This window comes from Physeter macrocephalus, chromosome 16 (genome assembly GCF_002837175.3).
Source record: "Physeter macrocephalus isolate SW-GA chromosome 16, ASM283717v5, whole genome shotgun sequence".
Classification (NCBI taxonomy): Eukaryota; Metazoa; Chordata; class Mammalia; order Artiodactyla; family Physeteridae; genus Physeter; species Physeter macrocephalus.
This window is the reverse complement of record NC_041229.1, coordinates 54,207,714-54,226,983: the sequence shown is the minus strand read 5'-3', so window position 1 is coordinate 54,226,983 and position 19,270 is coordinate 54,207,714. Positions and strand designations below refer to the sequence as shown.

The following is a 19,270-nucleotide window of genomic DNA, read 5'->3' as shown; positions in this document are numbered from 1 at the left end:
CGGAGCGGCTGGGCCCGTGAGCCATGGCCGCTGAGCCTGCGCGTCCGGAGCCTGTGCTCCGCAACGGGAGAGGCCGCAGCAGTGAGAGGCCCGTGTACCGCAAAAAAAAAAAAAAAGGAAGGCCTTACCCCTGGGGTTGGTCAGTGTGGCTTCCGTGGCTTTTCCACCATCCCCACAGCGAGTGTCATCAAAGGGGAGGCACTGGTCACCTGTCCCCGCCACCACCTCGGAGTTCTTGACGAGGTCCTTCACCACCACGGTGGACTTGATCTTGAAGACCCGCCGGCTGTTGGTGTCCGAAAGGAAGACAGCCCCGCTCGTGGGGTCTGTGGTCAGGTAGTATTTGTGCGCTGGACTGTGACTGGAAAACAAGGACACGGCAGTTGGTGAGCACTTTCTTCTTTCCTAACAGGCAGCCGGAGATGCACAACTTGAGTCCAAGTAAAAAAAAGTCTTATGGGGACAATGTCCCTGTTTGGGGTGATGGTTGCCCAATTTTTCTGACCTCTCTGGTTAGCCTAACTATCCCTCCCACCCAACTATGAATGCAAATGCCTCTCGCCAAAGATCGTGATGCCCAGCGCCATGCCCATATCACGTGCTCAATAAGTGTTTCCTTAAGAAGATTATCCACGAGGCTTACCAGAGGTGGCCTGTAAATCCAGACCAGAAACACGAAAGACTCTGACTTTAAAAAAACACTTCAAAACAAAATGACACACCAACACTTCCCCCGCAGCAGCCCCATCCCCATCTTGGGACTGACGGCTAAGGCCTCGGCCAGACTGGACACCAACCAGTGTCAATACCATCTTCTGTTGACGCTCATGTTATACTTATCAGGAGCCCAGCAGTCTCCCTAGTGCAGACAGACATAAATGAATTGCAGGATTAGTTTGTAATTTGCAGCAATAGCCAAGGAAGAACAAACGGAAGAAAGGAGCAGTGCTGGGGATAGCTCTGTTTCTGGAAAACAGCCACAAAGACAAGGCTGTGCTAACAGAAGAAAGCGAAGTTAGACCACGACTGTACAGAGGGCTTATGGAGACAAGGCACCACCTCTAGGCACTGGGCAGGAAAACTGTGTGGGCTTTGGGGTCAGCTCAGTCTGGGTTCCACGTCCAGCTTTGTTATTTCCTGCTTCTGAAACCTGGGCAAGTTACCTGGCCTCCTGAGCCTCAAGTTTTCTTCATCTGCAAAATGGGGATGTGAACAGCTCCCCTGCTGGTGTATTGGGAACATTATATAAAACCATATATGAAAAATACTCGGCAGAGTGCATGGCACATAATACTTAATAATCATAATTGTTATTTTAATTATTAGTCATTATGTCTGTTTTTGCATTTGGAGAGGACTACAGAGTAGGTATCTCTTATTAAGGCTGAATTTTCCTATCACAAAGTATGATTTACAATTTCTTCCAAGTCTAGGCTGTACTGGAGTCAGACTCATAACTCCTGGGAAGCTAATGATCGGTTGCTGCACGTGGCCTGTTCATTCCCAGGGCTTCAGACTGCATCTAAATATTGGTAGTCTCCGGGATTCCAAGTCTCTGGAAAATCTTCTGATTCAAAGGAGTAAGGAATCTCCTTCTGTTCAGCCTGGATGGCCTGGCACTGGCCATTTTCACCAGACAGTGGGACACACACCATATTAGGGGATTCAGGGCACAGACTGAGCAGTGTCTAGAGCACCAGCAAAGTAGGGGCACTCTATACCCCTGCAAGGTACAAGTAAGAGGATCAGAAGAGACTAGAAAGAAGCTATTTTGCATCTCATCAGGCATGCAAGTTTTGGGTCCTTTTGAAAAACAAAATTTTATTTTACAGATTAGTGGGTTTTGAATTACATATGGAGACTGAGGTACTGTAATCTTCAGTGTCAGGTTCTCTGAAGGTCTCAGTCCGATTGCTCATCACAGCCATCCCTTGCTTTGGGCGGTGTCTTGGGGACTGGCCGGGCCTCCAGACTCAAGGCTTTCCTTCCTGTTTTCTCTCCCTGAATACGACTAAGACGACATGATCTTCTCCAGCTGTCCTGCCTCTCTAGTCCTGACCCTCCTGGCTCATGACCTCCTCAACAAAGGGCAGGTCTCTGCCTGCAGCCCGGGTCCTCCCCTAGCCATTCCTCCCTGATCTAACCCTAAAACCAACACGTCACCTCAATGCTTTCCCTTCCAGGACCTTCCAGGACCCTCCATGTCTTACAGGCTAATTCAGACTCCTCAGCCTGGCAGCACACAAGGCCCCTCATGCTCAGCTGCTGCCCTATCCTCCCAGCCTCTTTCCTGCCATTTCCTCACAGACACCCTGTCCTCAGACATTCTGACGACTTGTCCCTCAAATGCGCCATCACGCCTCTTTGCCCCTGCTCTTCCTGCTCTGGGGAATACCCCATGCCCTCCCTTTCTTAGCCAGCTGAACTGCTACTCATTCTTCAGGTGTCAGCTCAAATGGTACCTTTGCTGGGAAACCTTCCCTGACTTTTCTTCCCTGAGGTTCGTATCTGTTCATATCTGGGTTACAGGACACTTAACATAATGCTGTGGCTATTTATTTATGTGTCTGTATCCCAAATCCTGTCCATACTTGGTGGAAAGAGACGGGGTTTTATTCTTTTCTGTACTTCCAATGTTCAGCTTGGTGCGTTCTAGCCCACAGCAGCCGTTAAGTGGATGGACTCTCCATTTTTAGTTTATTTAAACAGTATTTTCAATCAAATTACTTAGCTTTTTTTTTACTTCTCCTTTGCGGGTGGTGGTAACAGGAGAGAGGTCCTGTTTATCTTGAAATGTCCCCTGTGACTAGTCCTATAATGCAACACAGATTTAATCTTCCCAGATGACACTGATTCTGGCTAAATAAAATGCAGTGACCTTAGATCCTACTCTGCAATGCTGGGGCAGCCTTGATCTTTCTGCTTCCTGATGACAGCTGGAGGAGGGGGTGATTACTTCATTTCTTCGCGTATCACTCATGATAAATGGTTGCTATCCACCTTGGCAGAAAACAGGTCCTTGAGGGAGTCTGGTGGGGGGCCCTGTCCACTTAGATTAGCCCACCGAGGTTTCAGCTCATGTCTTTCTGCACTGCCCTGGGGAAGTGCCACTTAGGTGACGTTTCTCGGGTCCGTGAATTCCAGAAGAGGGTGGCATTGTCAGGATTGTCCTGTGTCCCCCCTCTTTTGTGCTCAAGGACAAATTTGCGGTTGGGGGGGTCAGTTAAGTGCAGGGGAGAAAGCACTAGCTTTGAACTGAGAGGATGTGGGTTCTCCCTTGGGCAAGTCACCTAAATCGTCCAAGCGGTAGGTCCCTCAGGGTCGAATGACGGCATCTCTGCTCTGCTTTGCTCACAGGGTTGTCATTAAGATCAAATGAAATTATCCAGCTCAACAGCCCTTTCCAGCTGGCAGAGAGCTCTTGGATAATCTTCAGCTCACTTCTTCCTCAGCCCACCTGCACCGGGAGCAGCGCCTGGACCTCTCCCAGGAGCAGCGTGACCAGAGCTGCCTGCTGCTGGTGCGGAAGCCTCTGCTGCTACCTCCAGGTGCCAATTTGTCCCAGACACTGTGCTAGCATTTTACATGCACAACCTCATTTTCGTCACAACTACCACAGAAGGCAGGTGCTTTTTATTTATTTATTTTTAAAAAACTTTTAGAAACAAGATGAGAGAGGTGAAGTGACTTGAGCAGGGCCAGAAACTGCTAAGTGGCATGATGGATTTCCATCTCTGATCTGCTGGACATTGAAGTCTGTGTTCTTTCTACTTCCCCACACTGCTTCTCAGGGCCTAGAAAGCTCCACTGCCTTTCTCTCCAGGGCACCTGCTCATCTCTTGAGATTTAGCTCCAGCATCACCTCATCTGGAATACCTACCATTCCTGGATTCCTGGGACCCTGCTTTTCCCTCTTTCTTTTGTTGTGGTCCCACAAGACCCTCAGCAGATTATACTTTTAGTACTTCTAGCACCTTAAGACCCTTTTCTGCTTAGTTGTCGGTCTCCTCAAGGACATCTTGGACTCCTCAAGGACATCTTGGACTCCTCAAGGGCAGGGCCTGGCTTCAAGTCCCTGGTGCTTAGCACTGGGCTGGTGCAGAGTTAGCGTTCCAGAAAGGCCTGCTGAATTTATGAATCAGTGAGTGAATGATGATCCATCTGTCTGGGATTATAGACAGGAAACATCCACCGCTAAGGGTCTTAGGGTGATGGTTCTCAATATGGCTACACATCAGGTTCACCTGGAAAGCTTTTTTAAAAAGCCTCACCCATCACATCCCAAGGGCCTGGGCATCTGTCCCTTTAACATCACTCCGGTGATTCTGAGGCACAGCTAGATTTGGAAACCATGGCTTTAGGAGCAGTGCTTTTCAAACTTTAATGTACCCACAAATCATGCTAAAATGAAGATTTCAGTTCAGCAGTTCTGGGTGTGGCCTGAGAGCCTGCATTTCTAACAAGTTCTCAGAGGATGCTGATGCTGCTTATCTGTACTTGGAGGAGCAGGGCATTACTTAGAATACTCTGCAAGCCATAAATGCATGAGACGGGAGATGGCCTACCCCTGAGACCCCACGCCTGGTTCTGTGGACAGGGACCGCGTCAGATCCGATTCTGATCCCGTGTCCTGAGGAGGGCTGGGCATAGAGTACGGTCATTCTTTTCTACTTCCTTAAACATAAGCCTGGTATCTCGGGAAGCTACGTAAAATCTTAGAGGCTATAAGGTAGCAATCCTGAAGTTAATGAGCTGCAGTAAAGCCTCACTCTGCCCTCGTTCTGGACAATGTAGGGAAATTTCCTAGTAGGAGCTATGAGCCCAGAAGTCTCTTGGGACGAAAGGCAATCTATTCCCTGCTTGCGAGTGAGCATTCTCCCTCTGTCTCAGGATAAGATCCGCTTGTGCAAAGGAGCGTCCTTTGCCCACATCATGTAGCAGCCCTGGCAGAACTTGATTCACTGGTTCTCAGAACAAGTGGGAAGAGCTTGAGCACTGGAACCACACAGACATGGTTTTCAAATACCAGCTCCACAACCCACTTGGTAGGTGACCTTGGGCAAATTACTTCATTACTCTGAGCCTCAGTTTTTTCATCTCAGAAATGGGGATAATCTCATCCATTTCAAAGGGCTACTTGAGGACAAAATTCTATAAAGAATGCAAATCTTTGACCATAGTGCCTGTTTTATTAAAAAATAAAAATGCCCAATTAATGACAGCTGGTCACCTTACGAAACGTCCAGAACATTTATGTTACTGCACAATGGAAAAGACAAGTATGTCATACTTAATACTGTCTGTCTAACCTATTTTCCAAGGCAATTAAGGTCTCTCTCAGAGTTAACATAATCTGTGTAGCTGGGTTTGATGGAGAACTGAGTTTAAATGTACTTCTGAAGAACAGGCTTCAGACATTCCTCCGTGACGCTAGGGGAGAGATCTGGGAAGAGGTGAGGATCCTTGTTCCCTGAAGGGACGCAGGGAGGAAGATGCCCAAAGGACCAGGGTGGGGGTCTCTGTGCTGAGTATGTCCAGTATGGTGGCCTGAATTGAGGCTGTAATGGTCAAAGAAAGAGACACACACTCACAGGCTAAGGGCACCAGCCTGGAGCCAAATGCTATCCCTGGGAGTAAATGCTAATGGACGAAGAAGACAAAACGTTAGAATTTCTTTAATCTACTTCTGGCATTTACTGATGGGAACACTAAGGCTCTGAGAGAGGAAGGGATTTACCAATATCCAGGTACCAGTTAAAATCAGAGCCGGAGCCCTGGTCTTTTCCCTCCTGATTGTCTTTAGAAAACTGGAAGGCAGAAAAAAATTCTGTTTTTCCCTTCTGCTTTGGTTCACTTTCTAAATAGGTTTTAGCACGTGAGGAAACAATGAATTGAGAGAGGGCAGGAATCCAGCCCTGAAATCATACCAAGGATACATCAAAAGATTGCTAAAAGTCAGAAACAAAAGGTACCAAAACCACAACTCTCTCAATTTAGAGATGATGCAATTGGAAACCAGAAAAGCTAAGTGACCAGCCCAAGGCCGCATGAATACACAGCAAAGCTGGACAAGTGCCCTGGCTCCTAACTCTTCCCGGCTAGGTCCCTCTGTATCCCGGTTGTGTCCCAGGCAAGCTACCACCACTGATTGGAGGTTTTAATGATAAATGCTAGGTTTTCATCCAAGATTTTCTTTCTTTCTTTTTTTTTTTTTTGCTGTACGCGGGCCTCTCACTGTTGTGGCCTCTCCCATTGCGGAGCACAGGCTCCGGATGTGCAGGCTCAGCGGCCATGGCTCACGGGCCCAGCCGCTCCGTGGCATGTTGGGATCTTCCCGGACCGGGGCACGAACCCGCGTCCCCTGCATCGGCAGGCGGACTCTCAACCACTGCGCCACCAGGGAAACCCCATCCAAGATTTTCATATGAAATGTACTGTGTTTTCTATAAAACTGAACTTGAGGGCACATATCAATTCATAGTTCAGTATCATCCATACAAAGATCTTTAGAAATCTCTTTTCTATTTCAGTGTCAGGAAAAAATATTCCTCTGCTTAGAAGTGGGCATACTTTCCCATTTCTGATGATGTAAACCATGAAAACAATTATGTTTCCCTGTTTAATCTGGCTTCCAGGAAGCTCAGAGTCTTATTTGATGTGTAATCACATATATGTGTTTCCTCCTTTTTTCTCTTATTCCCAAACTCTATTTAATTTACTTTAATACATGTGTCTTTGGTTGTAAGAGGACTGAATTCCTTTTTGGGGAAAAATGGAGACATAATCATCATAATTGTTATGATGATGATAATAATAGTAATAATATTAATAAATCATTAGTGCTTCTCTCTCCAAGGGAGATTTTATTTTTTTGTAAATTTTTTATTTTTAAAATTTTTTATTTTAAAATGTTTTTCCTTTATATTGTTCTCTTTTGTATTTGTGTTGCTCTATTTTTAAAAAAAATTTATTTATTTATTTATTTATTATTTATTTTTGGCTGCGTTGGGTCTTTGTTGCTGCGCGTGGGCTTTCTCTAGTTGCGGCGAGTGGGGGCTACTCTTCGTTGTGGTGCGAGGGCTTCTCATTGCAGTGGCTTCTCTCGTTGTGGAGCATGGGGTCTAGGCACGCAGGCTTCAGTAGCTGTGGCGCGTGGGCTCAGTAGTTGTGGCTCGCGGGCTCCAGAGTGCAGGCTCAGTAGTTGTGGCGCACAGGCTTAGGAGCTCCGCGGCATGTGGGATCTTCCCGGACCAGGGCTCGAACCCGTGTCCCCTGCATTGGCAGGCGGATTCTTAACCACTGCGCCACCAGGGAAGCCCCAAGGGAGATTTTATTATCCTCAAGTTAGAAACTAATGATCAGACAGATGAAATACGTTTTTCAAGGTCACACAGCTGGGGAGCTTCAGTTTTCTCATCTGTAAATTGGGTGTATCATGAATACCTACCTCACAGGGTGGTTTGGGGGTGAACTGCTATAATCCATGTAAAACACTTAACCCCCTCTCTGCTACACATTAAATGCTCTCTACATATTATTATTATTGTCTTAAAAGACTATATATGATTGTTACATTAATACTATATCTAATTATATCTATATAGTTATTAATTACATTAATAATGTAATTATGGACATGAACATAAACGTTATTGGATTTCTGGGTCTGTCTGACGCTTTCTACCATCCTTATCCCAAGTAAGCACCACCCCATGTGCCACTCTGATCTGAGCCACACATGGATAACTGAGAGTCACCTGGGTAGCAGTGGGAGCCACATCCCCATCTGCCATGGCTACTTTCAAGTCACCCAGATGTGTGTGAGGCTTGGGGACTCTGAGGTGACCATTACCCGGGAGTCAGACGAGCGCCACAATGACAGGGGATGCCGACAGGCAGACATTCCTCTCGGTGTATCTGACAAGGACCACTTCTGCTTGCCGCAGGGTCACTGTGAGCCTACACGACAAATCTACTCTGCGACAAAGTTCCTGTTTGGGGGTTGCTCCCTTTGGGTGATCTGTATGGTCTGGAAATTCCCCCATTCTCTCCTTGCTGGCAGACCTTCTGGAGAGGTCCCCTAGCAACCCAACCTCCAAAGCCAAGGCACCTGGAATGCCCACAGAAATACGAATCTGAAGCCTGTCTTCTTCCAGGACCTTTGCCGGAATGAGACATTCTCAGGACTTCCCACTGTGACCCTCCAAGTCACTCTACACAGTTAGGATAATGTCATCATTCATTCTGAGGATAAGCAGACTGGGGTGTTCAAATTACTATGCCAAGGTTAAAATTCCCCCCTATTACTCAGTCTGTCATGTCCACAAACGACCAGAGTAAGTGCTGCACTTTGGTAGAGATGAAAGGAGTTCAGGCTCTCCCCACCCACCCCCACCATTATTAATGACTTTCTCTCATTGTAGCTGATTTACCCCCAATCCGATCCAATCACACAGGATTCGTTTGCCATTGAGCGATCTGAAATTGACAGGTGCAGCTTACCATACAGCATGCAACAAGGCAGGGGAGAGACAGGAAATTCTCCACCGGTTGGCTTACCTATGTCTGAAATCTTTATTTCTGACAGAAGACAGGAGAGCAGGGAATAGAAGAAAGAATGAAGTGTTAGCAGCAGGGTTAGAAGCATTATTAGCAGCCTGAAAACTTGACAGCAATGGTCCTGTACAGTACTATAATAAATAAAGACTTAGCAGCTCTGACACTGATATATTTCATATTGGCTATTACTTGTCAGTGAGCTCCCTTATAAGCAGCTACGTATCACAGAAGAGGCATGGTTTCACCTGCGTCAACACTGCTGACTTACGGGAAGAGGATGAGGTTGACCCAGGCTGCTTTCACCAGGGTAAGACAGAGGCTGGAATAGTCGATTCCCTCCCCTGTACAGAGAAGCACTCCCAGAGATACACACACGCAAAGCTGCATCTCTGTGTGCACACTGCCCGATGGAGAGCTACCCAAACCTGCGTAGCCCATCACAATCCTCCTCAGAATACAACACGGAATTGGAGATACACTCTAATTAGAAGGGAGAGGGTGACACAGAGAAACAGGCCTGGGAAAAAAGACTGGAAGAAAATATACCAAGATGATAGTATGTCGACAAATTTGTTTTTCTTTCCAAATTTAATTTACTCCTCCCTTCCTTACCCACTGTCTTTCACGATCTCCCCACAGCTGTGGCAGGGAGACAGGGAAAATGGGGGTCTCTTATTTAAAAGATGTAAAAATGGAGGCCCAGAGAGGGTAAGTGGTCCAGTTCTAGTTTCTCTGCTAAGGTGGGCTGACCCCATAGCCCACGGCTCTTTCCATCATGGCACGGGAAAGGGAAAGATAATATGAGCAGCTGACTAAAGCAAATACACTCAAGAGTTCCCTCTTCTCTGGCAGATGTCTACACTGGTCAAACTCGTAAAAGAGAGAAAAAAAGGCAGATAATATCCCATCAGCGGCCTGCTTCTCATTCAGCCTGATACCTGATTTCCTGTGAGTCTACAGAATGTGAGCTGCTGATTTTCTCGTGGCCAAAGACCTTCTCCTTCCTTTGTGCCTGTGTGGGTCGGTGAGTACCAGCACCCTCATCTTGAGGGCCGTGACAGCTGTGGTCAGCCAGTGAGCCTTCCCCTCCTCTCGCGTGCGTGCTGCAGAGTGGGACTCTCAGCAGGCACTTACCTCCTGGGAATAACTAAACATGGCATTCAGCCACGGTGGTCCTCACCGGGCCATGTGACAATTCTTGGGTGAGGCAGACTGCGTGATGGCCTTCTGGGTTGGGCCTGCCAAGCTGGACCTTGGGCAGATTCCTTAAATTCCCTGAGTCTCCTTTATCTTATTTGTCAGGGCAATAGTAATACATATCGTGCAGAACTGTTATACTAGGCAAACAGAAGAGGCCTCGCAAAAAGAGAGTTTCCTTTTCCCCTGGCCACTTTCCAGCTCGAGGGCCCGTCCTGCTCACATGGACCCCAGCCCAGGAAATGGGCAGATCCCATTCCCTAAAACAGTTGTGAGGAACTTGGTACAATTTCTCCTGAAAGGGAGAGTCGGGTTCCCCCATCTCTAACCACAGCTTCTCTATAACCCTGGAACCCACCCTGTGACTGGTCTGGTTCCGAAAAGATCTGGTTTAGGGAGGCGTAGAGACATCCGACATATGAGGCCCTTCCCCGAGCTGTGAGTGTGGCTGTGCTCCATCCCTCATGGTCAGAATGCAGACAAGGAGAGGCTGACAGCTGGCTCTGCTGCACCTCTGCGTCTTAGGAGCAGCCCGTGGGCCTTATCTCAGTATGGGGCAGCTGCAGGGAACTTCTCCTAACTCCGACACGTGTTCAGGAACAGGGCCAGGCTTGGGAACACTGGCACCAGGGCCTAGTCCGTGACACCATCCCTTGTCCTTAGAGAAAGACTCATGCGACGAATTCCAATCAGTGTGGTGCCAGGAAACAGAAAAAAGATTCAAGGGCTTCCAAGGGCTTCTCGGTTGCCGGCAGCCTTCTACAGCATCTGGATGCCAAGATATCTCCCTGTTCCAAGGGCAGTTTGTCTTCATTGCAGTGCCCCGTGAAAAGCAGCGCCTGCTTCCCCAGAGCCCCCAGCTCAGAGTTTGGCCTCTGGGGAGTGACAGGTGAGGCTCTGTCTTGTCCCCTTCTCGGGCTGGTGGGTCACGCCAGGTGGGCCCACAGGATTGCAAAGGGACACATTAGGAACTGTGAGGAAGGCCTCACCTTACATACCTCAACTCCAGGATGTTGGTGACGTTCCCGGAGGGGAAGATCCTTCGGATGTAGTTGAAATCTCCCACGTAGAGGCTCCCGTCGGAGCTGCACGTGAGGGCCACGGGGGCCAGGAGCTTGTTGCCGTCAGCAAGGCCGTTGCAGCTGGGGCAGGAGATGCTTCTCCGGCGCCCGTTGCCCATGATGCTCCCGATGACAGGAGGCTGCTGAGACACAAACTGGTTCTCCCCGTTCCCTTTGTGCAAGATGCCTGGGACAAGGACAGAAGCACAGAATCACCGATGGAACAGGAGACGGCTCTCCCCTGTGGCCGGCCACAGGGTCGCCTTGCTTTTGCAAGGAATGCCAGATCCCTGCCTACCATTTCCAGACTCATCTCCCAAGGCTGCCTCACCCCATAACGAAACCCAGGCCGTCCTGGACAGGCCACACTGCTTTGCTGATTGAATTCCCATGACAAGTGTGTAAAACAGGTGCCATTATGCTCCCTGTATTAACAGGGGAGACCTGACATCACACAGATGACAGCAGAAGCGCTTCTGAGTCCAGGCTCTGAATCATTCAGCCCCGCTGCCTCTCAGACAGACTGAACACACCTCACGTGCCTAGTCTACGTCTCCATCACGGCACAGCATTCTTTATTGCACTTATCTGTTTTCTCTCTTTAGAGTGAGACCATTTCATGTGCAGAGACAATGTCTTTTCCCTTCTGTATTCCCACGGCCTAGCACAGACCTGACACAGAGTAGATACCAGTAAATGTTCATAGAAATACACAAGTGAAACTTCCAGACTCTTCTCACTGAGGTGGAGTCAAGAGACTGGGGTTTATACCTGATTTTGATACTAATGGGCTGATGCCAGATCTTGCATGGGTCTCTTCAGTGCTTTAACCGCCCTTGGGCCTCAGTCTCCCCACCAGCAAAATGAAGGGATTGACCTCAGTGGCGTGCAAGCTGCATCCCGTATCTATACTGTCTCTTCTCAGGCCCAGCTCATCCTTTAACTCCTGTACTGTTGCTACAGCCTCCTAACTGGACTCTCTGCCTCCGGCCTCATCCCTTCCATACTGAAGCTTTGAGTGAGTTTTGGTTTTTATGGTCACAAGAATCTTCTCCCAGGCTGTCATCTGTTAGCTTTGCCCTTTATTGAACAGACGTCTTTCATTTTTACGTAGTCTAGTCAACCATTTTTCAATTCTAACGTTCGTTCTTTTTTTAGGGTTTTAGGGAATCCTTCTCTGAGATCATAAATACATTCTCCTGTATTTTCTCCTATTAACTTTAAAGATCTTTCAAATTTAGCTCTTCAATCAAACTTTTAAATTTATTTTGTGTACAGTGTGAACTTAATTTTTTCCTCCACACATTGAGCCCATTTCCCCCAATACCAATTTCTAAAACACCTATCCATCCTCCGCTGACATGTGATGCTACCTCTACCATATAGCATGTATACATGGTGCGTGGCAGGAACTTGTACCCTATCCACCCTATCCACCCTGTCCTTCTTCTGTAGTTATAGAACTGTGCTCTTCAGCTGGACATGTGACTGTCCGGGACTGACTACAATCGCCAGCCCCCTCTGCAGCTACATTTGGCAGGTAACTGGTTAAAGGTGTGGAAGTGGTGTGGGCAGCTGCTGGGAGGTGTCCCTACAATGGAAGGGGCTTGCTCTCAGTCCTTTTCCTCCCTCCTGCTGGCTGGAAAGTAGATGTGAAGGCTGGAGCTGAAGCAGTCACCTTGGACCATGACCTTGGGGATGGAGGCCTGAGTAGAACAACCCTGCAGAGGTCTAAACCAGCCTTGGATCACCTACCTCCAGACTTTCAGGTGAGTGAGAAACAAACTTTTACCTTGCTTGCAACTCTGTTATTTTGGCTTTTCTGACACTCATGGCCAAACGTAGTCCTAATTACTACTCACAGGTCAGTTTCTGGATGCCTTGTTCTATCCCATGGAATCTATTTCTCTGTTCCTGTGACAGCAGCACACAGTTTTTTGTTTGTTTTGTTTTGTGGTACGTGGGCCTCTCACTGTTGTGGCCTCTCCCGTTGCAGAGCACAGGCTCCGGACGCGCAGGCTCAGCGGCCATGGCTCACGGGCCCAGCCGCTCCGCGGCATGTGGGATCCTCTCAGACCGGGGGGCGAACCCGGTTCCCCTGCATCGGCAGGCGGACGCGCAACCACTGGTTCGCGGGCCCGTGCGCTCGGCGGCATGTGGGATCCTCTCAGACCGGGGGGCGAACCCGGTTCCCCTGCATCGGCAGGCGGACGCGCAACCACTGCGCCACCAGGGAAGCCCCACACAGTTTTAAGTGTTGCAGTTTTCCTAAGATATCTTAACATCTGGCAAGTGTCTCTTTTTTTGTTCTTATTTTAAAGACTGCCTTATCTATTTACAAATCTTTATTTTATTACAAACTTTAGAATTAGTTTTTCAATTCCCACACCCCCCAAACATCAAAGCAGTGACTTTGATAAGCATTCTTGCATCTACAGATTAGGCAGGAGAGATCTGATATCATTACCATGTTTACCTGTCCCATCCTGGGACACAGTCAGAGGGGGCTATCTAAACTACAGATCCAACTGTGTCACTTGCATGCTTTAAACCTTTCAGAGGCTTGAGATCTGTCTCTGGACGGAGTTGAAAGTTCTAATATTATTACCGGGGGCTCCAGCTGTTCAAGCCCCCAGCTCTGGCTTTTGCTATTCCCTTCATTTCACCCTTTGCTCAAACCACAATGAACCTTCTCTCCAATTACTCTTCTTTCAAGCTTCAGTGCTTTCGCACATGCTGTGCTCTCTGCCTAGAAAGTTCTCCCTCCTTGACATACAGGGCTAATCCTATGGACCCTTTGAGACTCAGTTCAGAAGTTCTCTCCCAAAAGACACCCTGCTGAACCAAGAAGCTGAGTCAGGTGCTCCGCTTCTACAGCCCCCAGAGTGTCCCCGGCTCCCCTCTGTGACGGCACTGTCCCTGGCACAGCGTGGAAACTGCCTGGGAAGTGTTTGTCTCAACCAGAGTGTAAACCCTTGAAGCCCTTCACTTCTGCATCCCCTCTGCCTAGCAGTGACAAGGTAGCCAAGGAATATCTGTATTAACGCTTCTGACCGACTGATCACATATAACACTATGTAATTTGAAGTGTGTGTTTTTTGTCTCGCAGGGAACAAAGCATATGAGAAAAGGGTCACACCGTGGCCTGGTTCCTGAAATTGTACTAATCCACTCACCGCTCTGGATGTTGAGGGCATGATGTTTGTCCAGGCTCCATCCTCCCAGCTTGGAAGCATCGATTTCATAGCCCTGTAGCACTGCTGTTCTTTTTTCCCACAGGATCAGATCTGGGCAGGATTCATATTCATAACCCACAGAAACTGTAGAAAACAAAAGGCACAAAATGCACAGGTGAGCAAAGCCTCTTCTTTGCCTTTAGATCTGCATGCAAGGCCCCTGCTTGTCTTTGGTAGAAAATGAAGAAGGATCAAATTCCTAAGTGGCAACCAGACCTATGTGCAACTCTAACAGTGGAAGGCTGAGCCTGAACATCCTTTTTGGAGAGCAATCGTACATCATTGGGAAACATTAAACAAATGTTCTAAATACTTTATGAAGGACCCAGGTGAAGGACCCAGGTGAATCGATTCGAGGGAAATAATCTTTAGTATAGAAAATACTTTAGGCACTAAAGCCTTCACTGCAGCATTATTTATAATAGTGGAAAGTTGGAAGTAATCTAAAGGTCCAAAGGGGGTGAGAGGTTGAGCAAACCAAGTGTATCCACCTGAGGAATATTATGCAGCCACTGGAAATTATGGTTATGAAGATCACAGGGTGACACGGAAAAGTGCTTACGGGGTAATGCTGAGTTGAAAGGACTGGTTATATACGGTATTAAATCTCTGTTAAAAAAACTATACATTATATATACGGTATTATACGGTATATACGGTATTAAATCTCTGTTAAAAAAACTATACATGAAAAAAGAAAATAAAGTTTAATGTTAACAAGTAGTTATATTTGTTTATAGAAATATGTTTGACTTTATTTCTATTTTTTGGTCCACTTACCACATTTTTATTAATGAACATGGTAATACTTTAATAAAGAAAAAAATTAAAAATCATTTATAATGAATACATGGAAAAGGAGCTCAGTTAGGGAACTTTGAAAGCTAGAAGTTGCTCTGAGATCTCAAAACTTGAAAATCCCCGGTTTTGCTTTTGTTTCATAAATCCAGGCCTGCTGGGTCACTGGGAGGCTGGCAGGCTCCCTGAGGCTGGGTTTGTGAAAATCCCAGTAACTGCCCTATGGAAAGGAACTGGCAGAGACAAGAATGCTGTTTCTTCCAAATATCTTTCTGTGTAGATGCTATTTTCCACTGGGCAATGCTCTATCACATGATCAAGACAGGAATTAACAACTGGGCAGCCCCTTCAAGTTTCCTTTAGGTGCCCTGAGAGATTGCTGGCCCGCTATGGCAGGAGCGAATGCATTGGAAGATGTCCCTGTGACCTCTTCCCTATGACCTTGAGTCCCTTAAGCAGCCACTCTGCCTCCTACTGGTCCCCTGTCATCTCAGGAAAGCAAACCTCAGCCCTTGACGTCTCTGTGCAGAGAGACCTTAACTGGCTGGTGGGCACTAAATGTGCTCATTTCATCTAAAGAGGGAGTAAGACTTCACTGATTTTGAAGAGACCACAGAAGTAGTTTGGTTTACAGAAGGGATCGTAAACAGTGACGGATGGCATCTTTGCTCCCAGTGTGCCCTATGGGGTAGGGCAGGATGCAAAACTACAGGGGAGATCTTGGGTAAATCCAGCTCAGTTCCTTCCTTGTGTGGCCTTGGGAAGTCACCTCACCTCTCTGGTCCTCAGCTTCCTCATGCAGAATACGAGGACAATTTCTGACTCACAGGGGTGTTGTAAGGATTAACCGAGATACCAATGTACAGGGAGTACATCACCCAGAGCAGATGCTCAACAGACGCTCTCTTATAGCCTTCCCTCCCTCCCTCCCTCCCTCTTTCTCCCTTTTCTTTCCTCATTACTTCTCATCTGCTTCCTCACTCTGCCTTTGCCGAATCTAGAAAGGGGATGAAACTGGAGTGAGGATCAAGTTGAGAGGGATTTCCTGGGCTAACTGTTACTCTAAGTGCTTGGAGGATTAGCCCTGCAGGGGTTAGGACTGCTAACAATCCAGCTCTGAACCCTTCGTGCAGCCTTGCTCTCATCCGGAAGCTGAGATGAGCACAGCCAGCTCTGGAAGCCCAAGGTCCGAGTGGGGCTGGAACTCCAGGTGAGGCGCTAGTCACCTTCTGCTTCACCTTAGAGAAAAACAGCAATAACATCAACAAAGAGACTCTCTGACTGGAAAGGAGGTAAAGAGGCCAAAAAGCCTTTCTGATGAGGGAAGAATCTTAGCTCCTGCACCTCAGTAAGACTGAAGAAACCCAGAAGCTCCAGACTCCCATATTTTTAATGGGTAAGTTCAGGCCCAGCGGCTGGGGGAGGGGGGCGGGCAGGGCTGGGGCAATGTCCACATGGCTCTCTATCTCTGCGGCATCAGCCTCTTTCAGCCCATCACGTAACACCACGGTGCTCTTCAAGGGCCTTTTTGGTTTTGTAACCCTCTTTTTTAATGGTCAAGTTTTCCACATGCAGGTCTTTGAGTACTTTCTTTTAGGTCATGGATGGTCACTGAAAGGTCCTGACGGCCAACTAGACCTTAGGTATTTCTGAGAAGAGAACGGGAGGAAGAAGAAACAAAGGAGGTGGAAAAAGAGCCCCGTCCCCCCAAGTCTTACTGTCTCTCTGAGGATGGCATTGAGGCCTGTGGCTGGAAGGCTTACCGAAGGCTTCCGAGAGCCCAAACACCTTCTGGTTGTAGACGTCTGTCTTGTCCCAGAGGAAATAATAGGACAAGTCGGGGGCTGCGGCAAACCACTTCCTGAAGAGGCGGCCCTCAACCGCCACCATGAGGTGGACCTTCATGAGGTTGAAGGGGATGGTGCTGTGGGTGAGGCTGATCCTCAGGACAGATTTGTAGCCGGGGGTACGGCTGCTCAGGTAGCTCAGCCTCATCCTGCAGCCAGAGATGGTGATTTCCTCCTGCAGAGCCTAGAGAGACAGATCACAGCAGGTGACGGTCACAGAATCACTGGTGGAGGGAAGGTGGCCACAGCCCCACATACTTTGGGTGTTCAAGAGGCAGAGGAGGATGCAGAGAAGGAGGAGGAGAGAAAGGGAGAGGAGGAGCAGGAACTAGGAGAGTGAGAAGAAGGGAGAGGAGGAAGCGGAGTGTGAAGGGGAGGGGAGGAAAGGAAGAGAAGGGACGGAGGGGTGTGGGCAGAAAAGGAGAGTCAGAAGGCCTGGTTTCCGGGGCAGCTCTTCCTCGGTACATCCCTGCCTCCATAAGCCTTAAGTTCCTCCTTTCAGCAGGCATGACGATGCTCATCTCATTGTATTAATGAGAGGATAACACGTGTAAAGTATTTATCATATCGTCACCTTTCATTCACTAGCTGTGTCATCCCAGAAAACTCATGGAACCTCTGAATCTCTGTTTCCTCACTGGATTAGTCTGAGGACTGGGTAAGGTCACATACATAAAGTGCCCAGCACAGAACGGACTCTCAGTAAATGTTACTAATGATGACGGTGCTGCTGGTGCTGGAAGCAGGGGACACTGGGAAGTTCCCTCCGACCGATGTGGACAGGTGGCTCCGCGAGAAGGCCTGCTTCTCTCTCAAAACTTTCCTAAAGGAAGATCTGTTACAAGTGGCTTTCCTCTTCAGGAAGGTAAACAGAGGCTAGAGATGTGGACCGAACCATTATGCAGGGTTGGGAACACAGGCTGCCAAGGACCTGCAGCTAAGGCCCCCAGCTCATCAGTAGAAAGAGGACAGATGGGCTGCACGGAGTCCGCGTGCTCCAAGGCTGTGCCAGAGGGGCAGAGTGGTGGGAAAGGCAGTGCTTTAGCTACTGGTGCAATGGGCTCAGCTCCAAGATGGGAAGTTGAAATTAATGCCAAGATGCCCAGGCACATGGCAAAAGTGGAGAACTTTTATTGGCTTGATGCTCTGCGCTCTGTTTCAAGAAGGGGACGTTAAATCAATTGAGGCTAACGTATCCATTAAAAGGACAATGATTATTTTACCCTCGTGGTCACAGGGTAACTGGGCCTTCACAAAGAAAGCCTCTTCCTTTCAGTCCATGTCATAGATGGGTGTGAACTCCCACCCCAACCCGTTCTCCTGAACACATGACATTTTCGGGATTGGGCCTACACCAAAGCAATCTTCCTAAATTTCAGCTCACAAGTTCTAGGCAAAGCCGGGCTTGAGTGCCATCCTGATGCTGTCATAAATATTTACTCTCCTTAACATACCCTTCAAAATGTACATCTCCATGTACTTGCAAAGGCTAGCCAATGACAGGACTGGGAAAACCCAAGAGTTTGTTTTCATGTATTTCATGAATCTGATAATAAGCAAGGTTTGTGACCCAGCTGGGCTCGTAGACACCCAGCCCAGGGAGCACGGTAAAGAGAGGGGGACCTTTCACCTCATTTGTTTCAAAGTCCCTGCTCCTGGGGAGATGTCTCGCTGGAGCTGAACCAGTGCTGAGTAACAAATCACCCCTCCCCAGCAAGTTCTGTCTCCACTCCTGTCTCCTTTTCCATAAGAAAGGTCAGCCTGACAAAAACAGAAATATAGATCAATGGAACAGGATAGAAAGTCCAGAGATAAACCCACACACATATGGTCACCTTATCTTTGATAAAGGAGGCAAGACTATACAGTGGAGAAATGACACCCTCTTCAATAAGTGGTGCTGGCAAAACTGGACAGCTACATGTAAAAGGATGAAATTAGAACATTCCCTAACACCATACACAAAAATAAACTCAAAATGGGTTAAAGACCTAAATGTAAGGCCAGACACTATCAAACTCTTAGAGGAAAACACAGGCAGAACACTCTATGACATAAATCACAGCAAGATCCTTTTTGACCCATCTCCTAGAGAAATGGAAATAAAAACAAAAATAAACAAATGGGACCTAATGAAACTTAAAAGCTTTTGCACAGCAAAGGAAACCATAAACAAGACAAAAAGACAACCCTCAGAATGGGAGAAAATATTTGCAAACGAAGCAACTGACAAAGGACTAATATCCAAAATTTATAAGCAACTCTTGCAGCTCAATAACAAAAAAACAAACAACCCAATCCAAAAATGGGCAGAAGAACTAAATAGACATTTCTCCAAAGAAGATATACAGATCGCCAACAAACACATGAAAGAATGCTCAACATCATTAATCATTAGAGAAATGCAAATCAAAACGACAATGAGATATCATCTCACACCGGTCAGATTGGCCATCATCAAAAACTCTAGAAACAATAAATGCTGGAGAGGGTGTGGAGAAAAGGGAACCCTCTTGCACTGCTGGTGGGAATAATGTAAATTGATACAGCCACTATGGAGAACAGTATGGAG

General features: G+C 47.6%; 1 protein-coding gene across 1 annotated transcript in view; it reads right to left on the bottom strand.

Moving 5' to 3' along the window:
- The window catches only part of TENM4 (teneurin transmembrane protein 4), a 758,990-nt gene that overhangs the window by 52,650 nt on the left and 687,070 nt on the right, over positions 1-19,270 (bottom strand). The window contains exons 22-25 of the mRNA XM_055091504.1: positions 16,615-16,882; positions 13,994-14,137; positions 10,755-11,004; positions 129-361 (exon numbers count right to left, since the gene is read on the bottom strand). Coding sequence (XP_054947479.1) covers positions 129-361; positions 10,755-11,004; positions 13,994-14,137; positions 16,615-16,882 — 895 coding nt within the window. The remainder of the gene's footprint in view (positions 1-128; positions 362-10,754; positions 11,005-13,993; positions 14,138-16,614; positions 16,883-19,270) is intronic.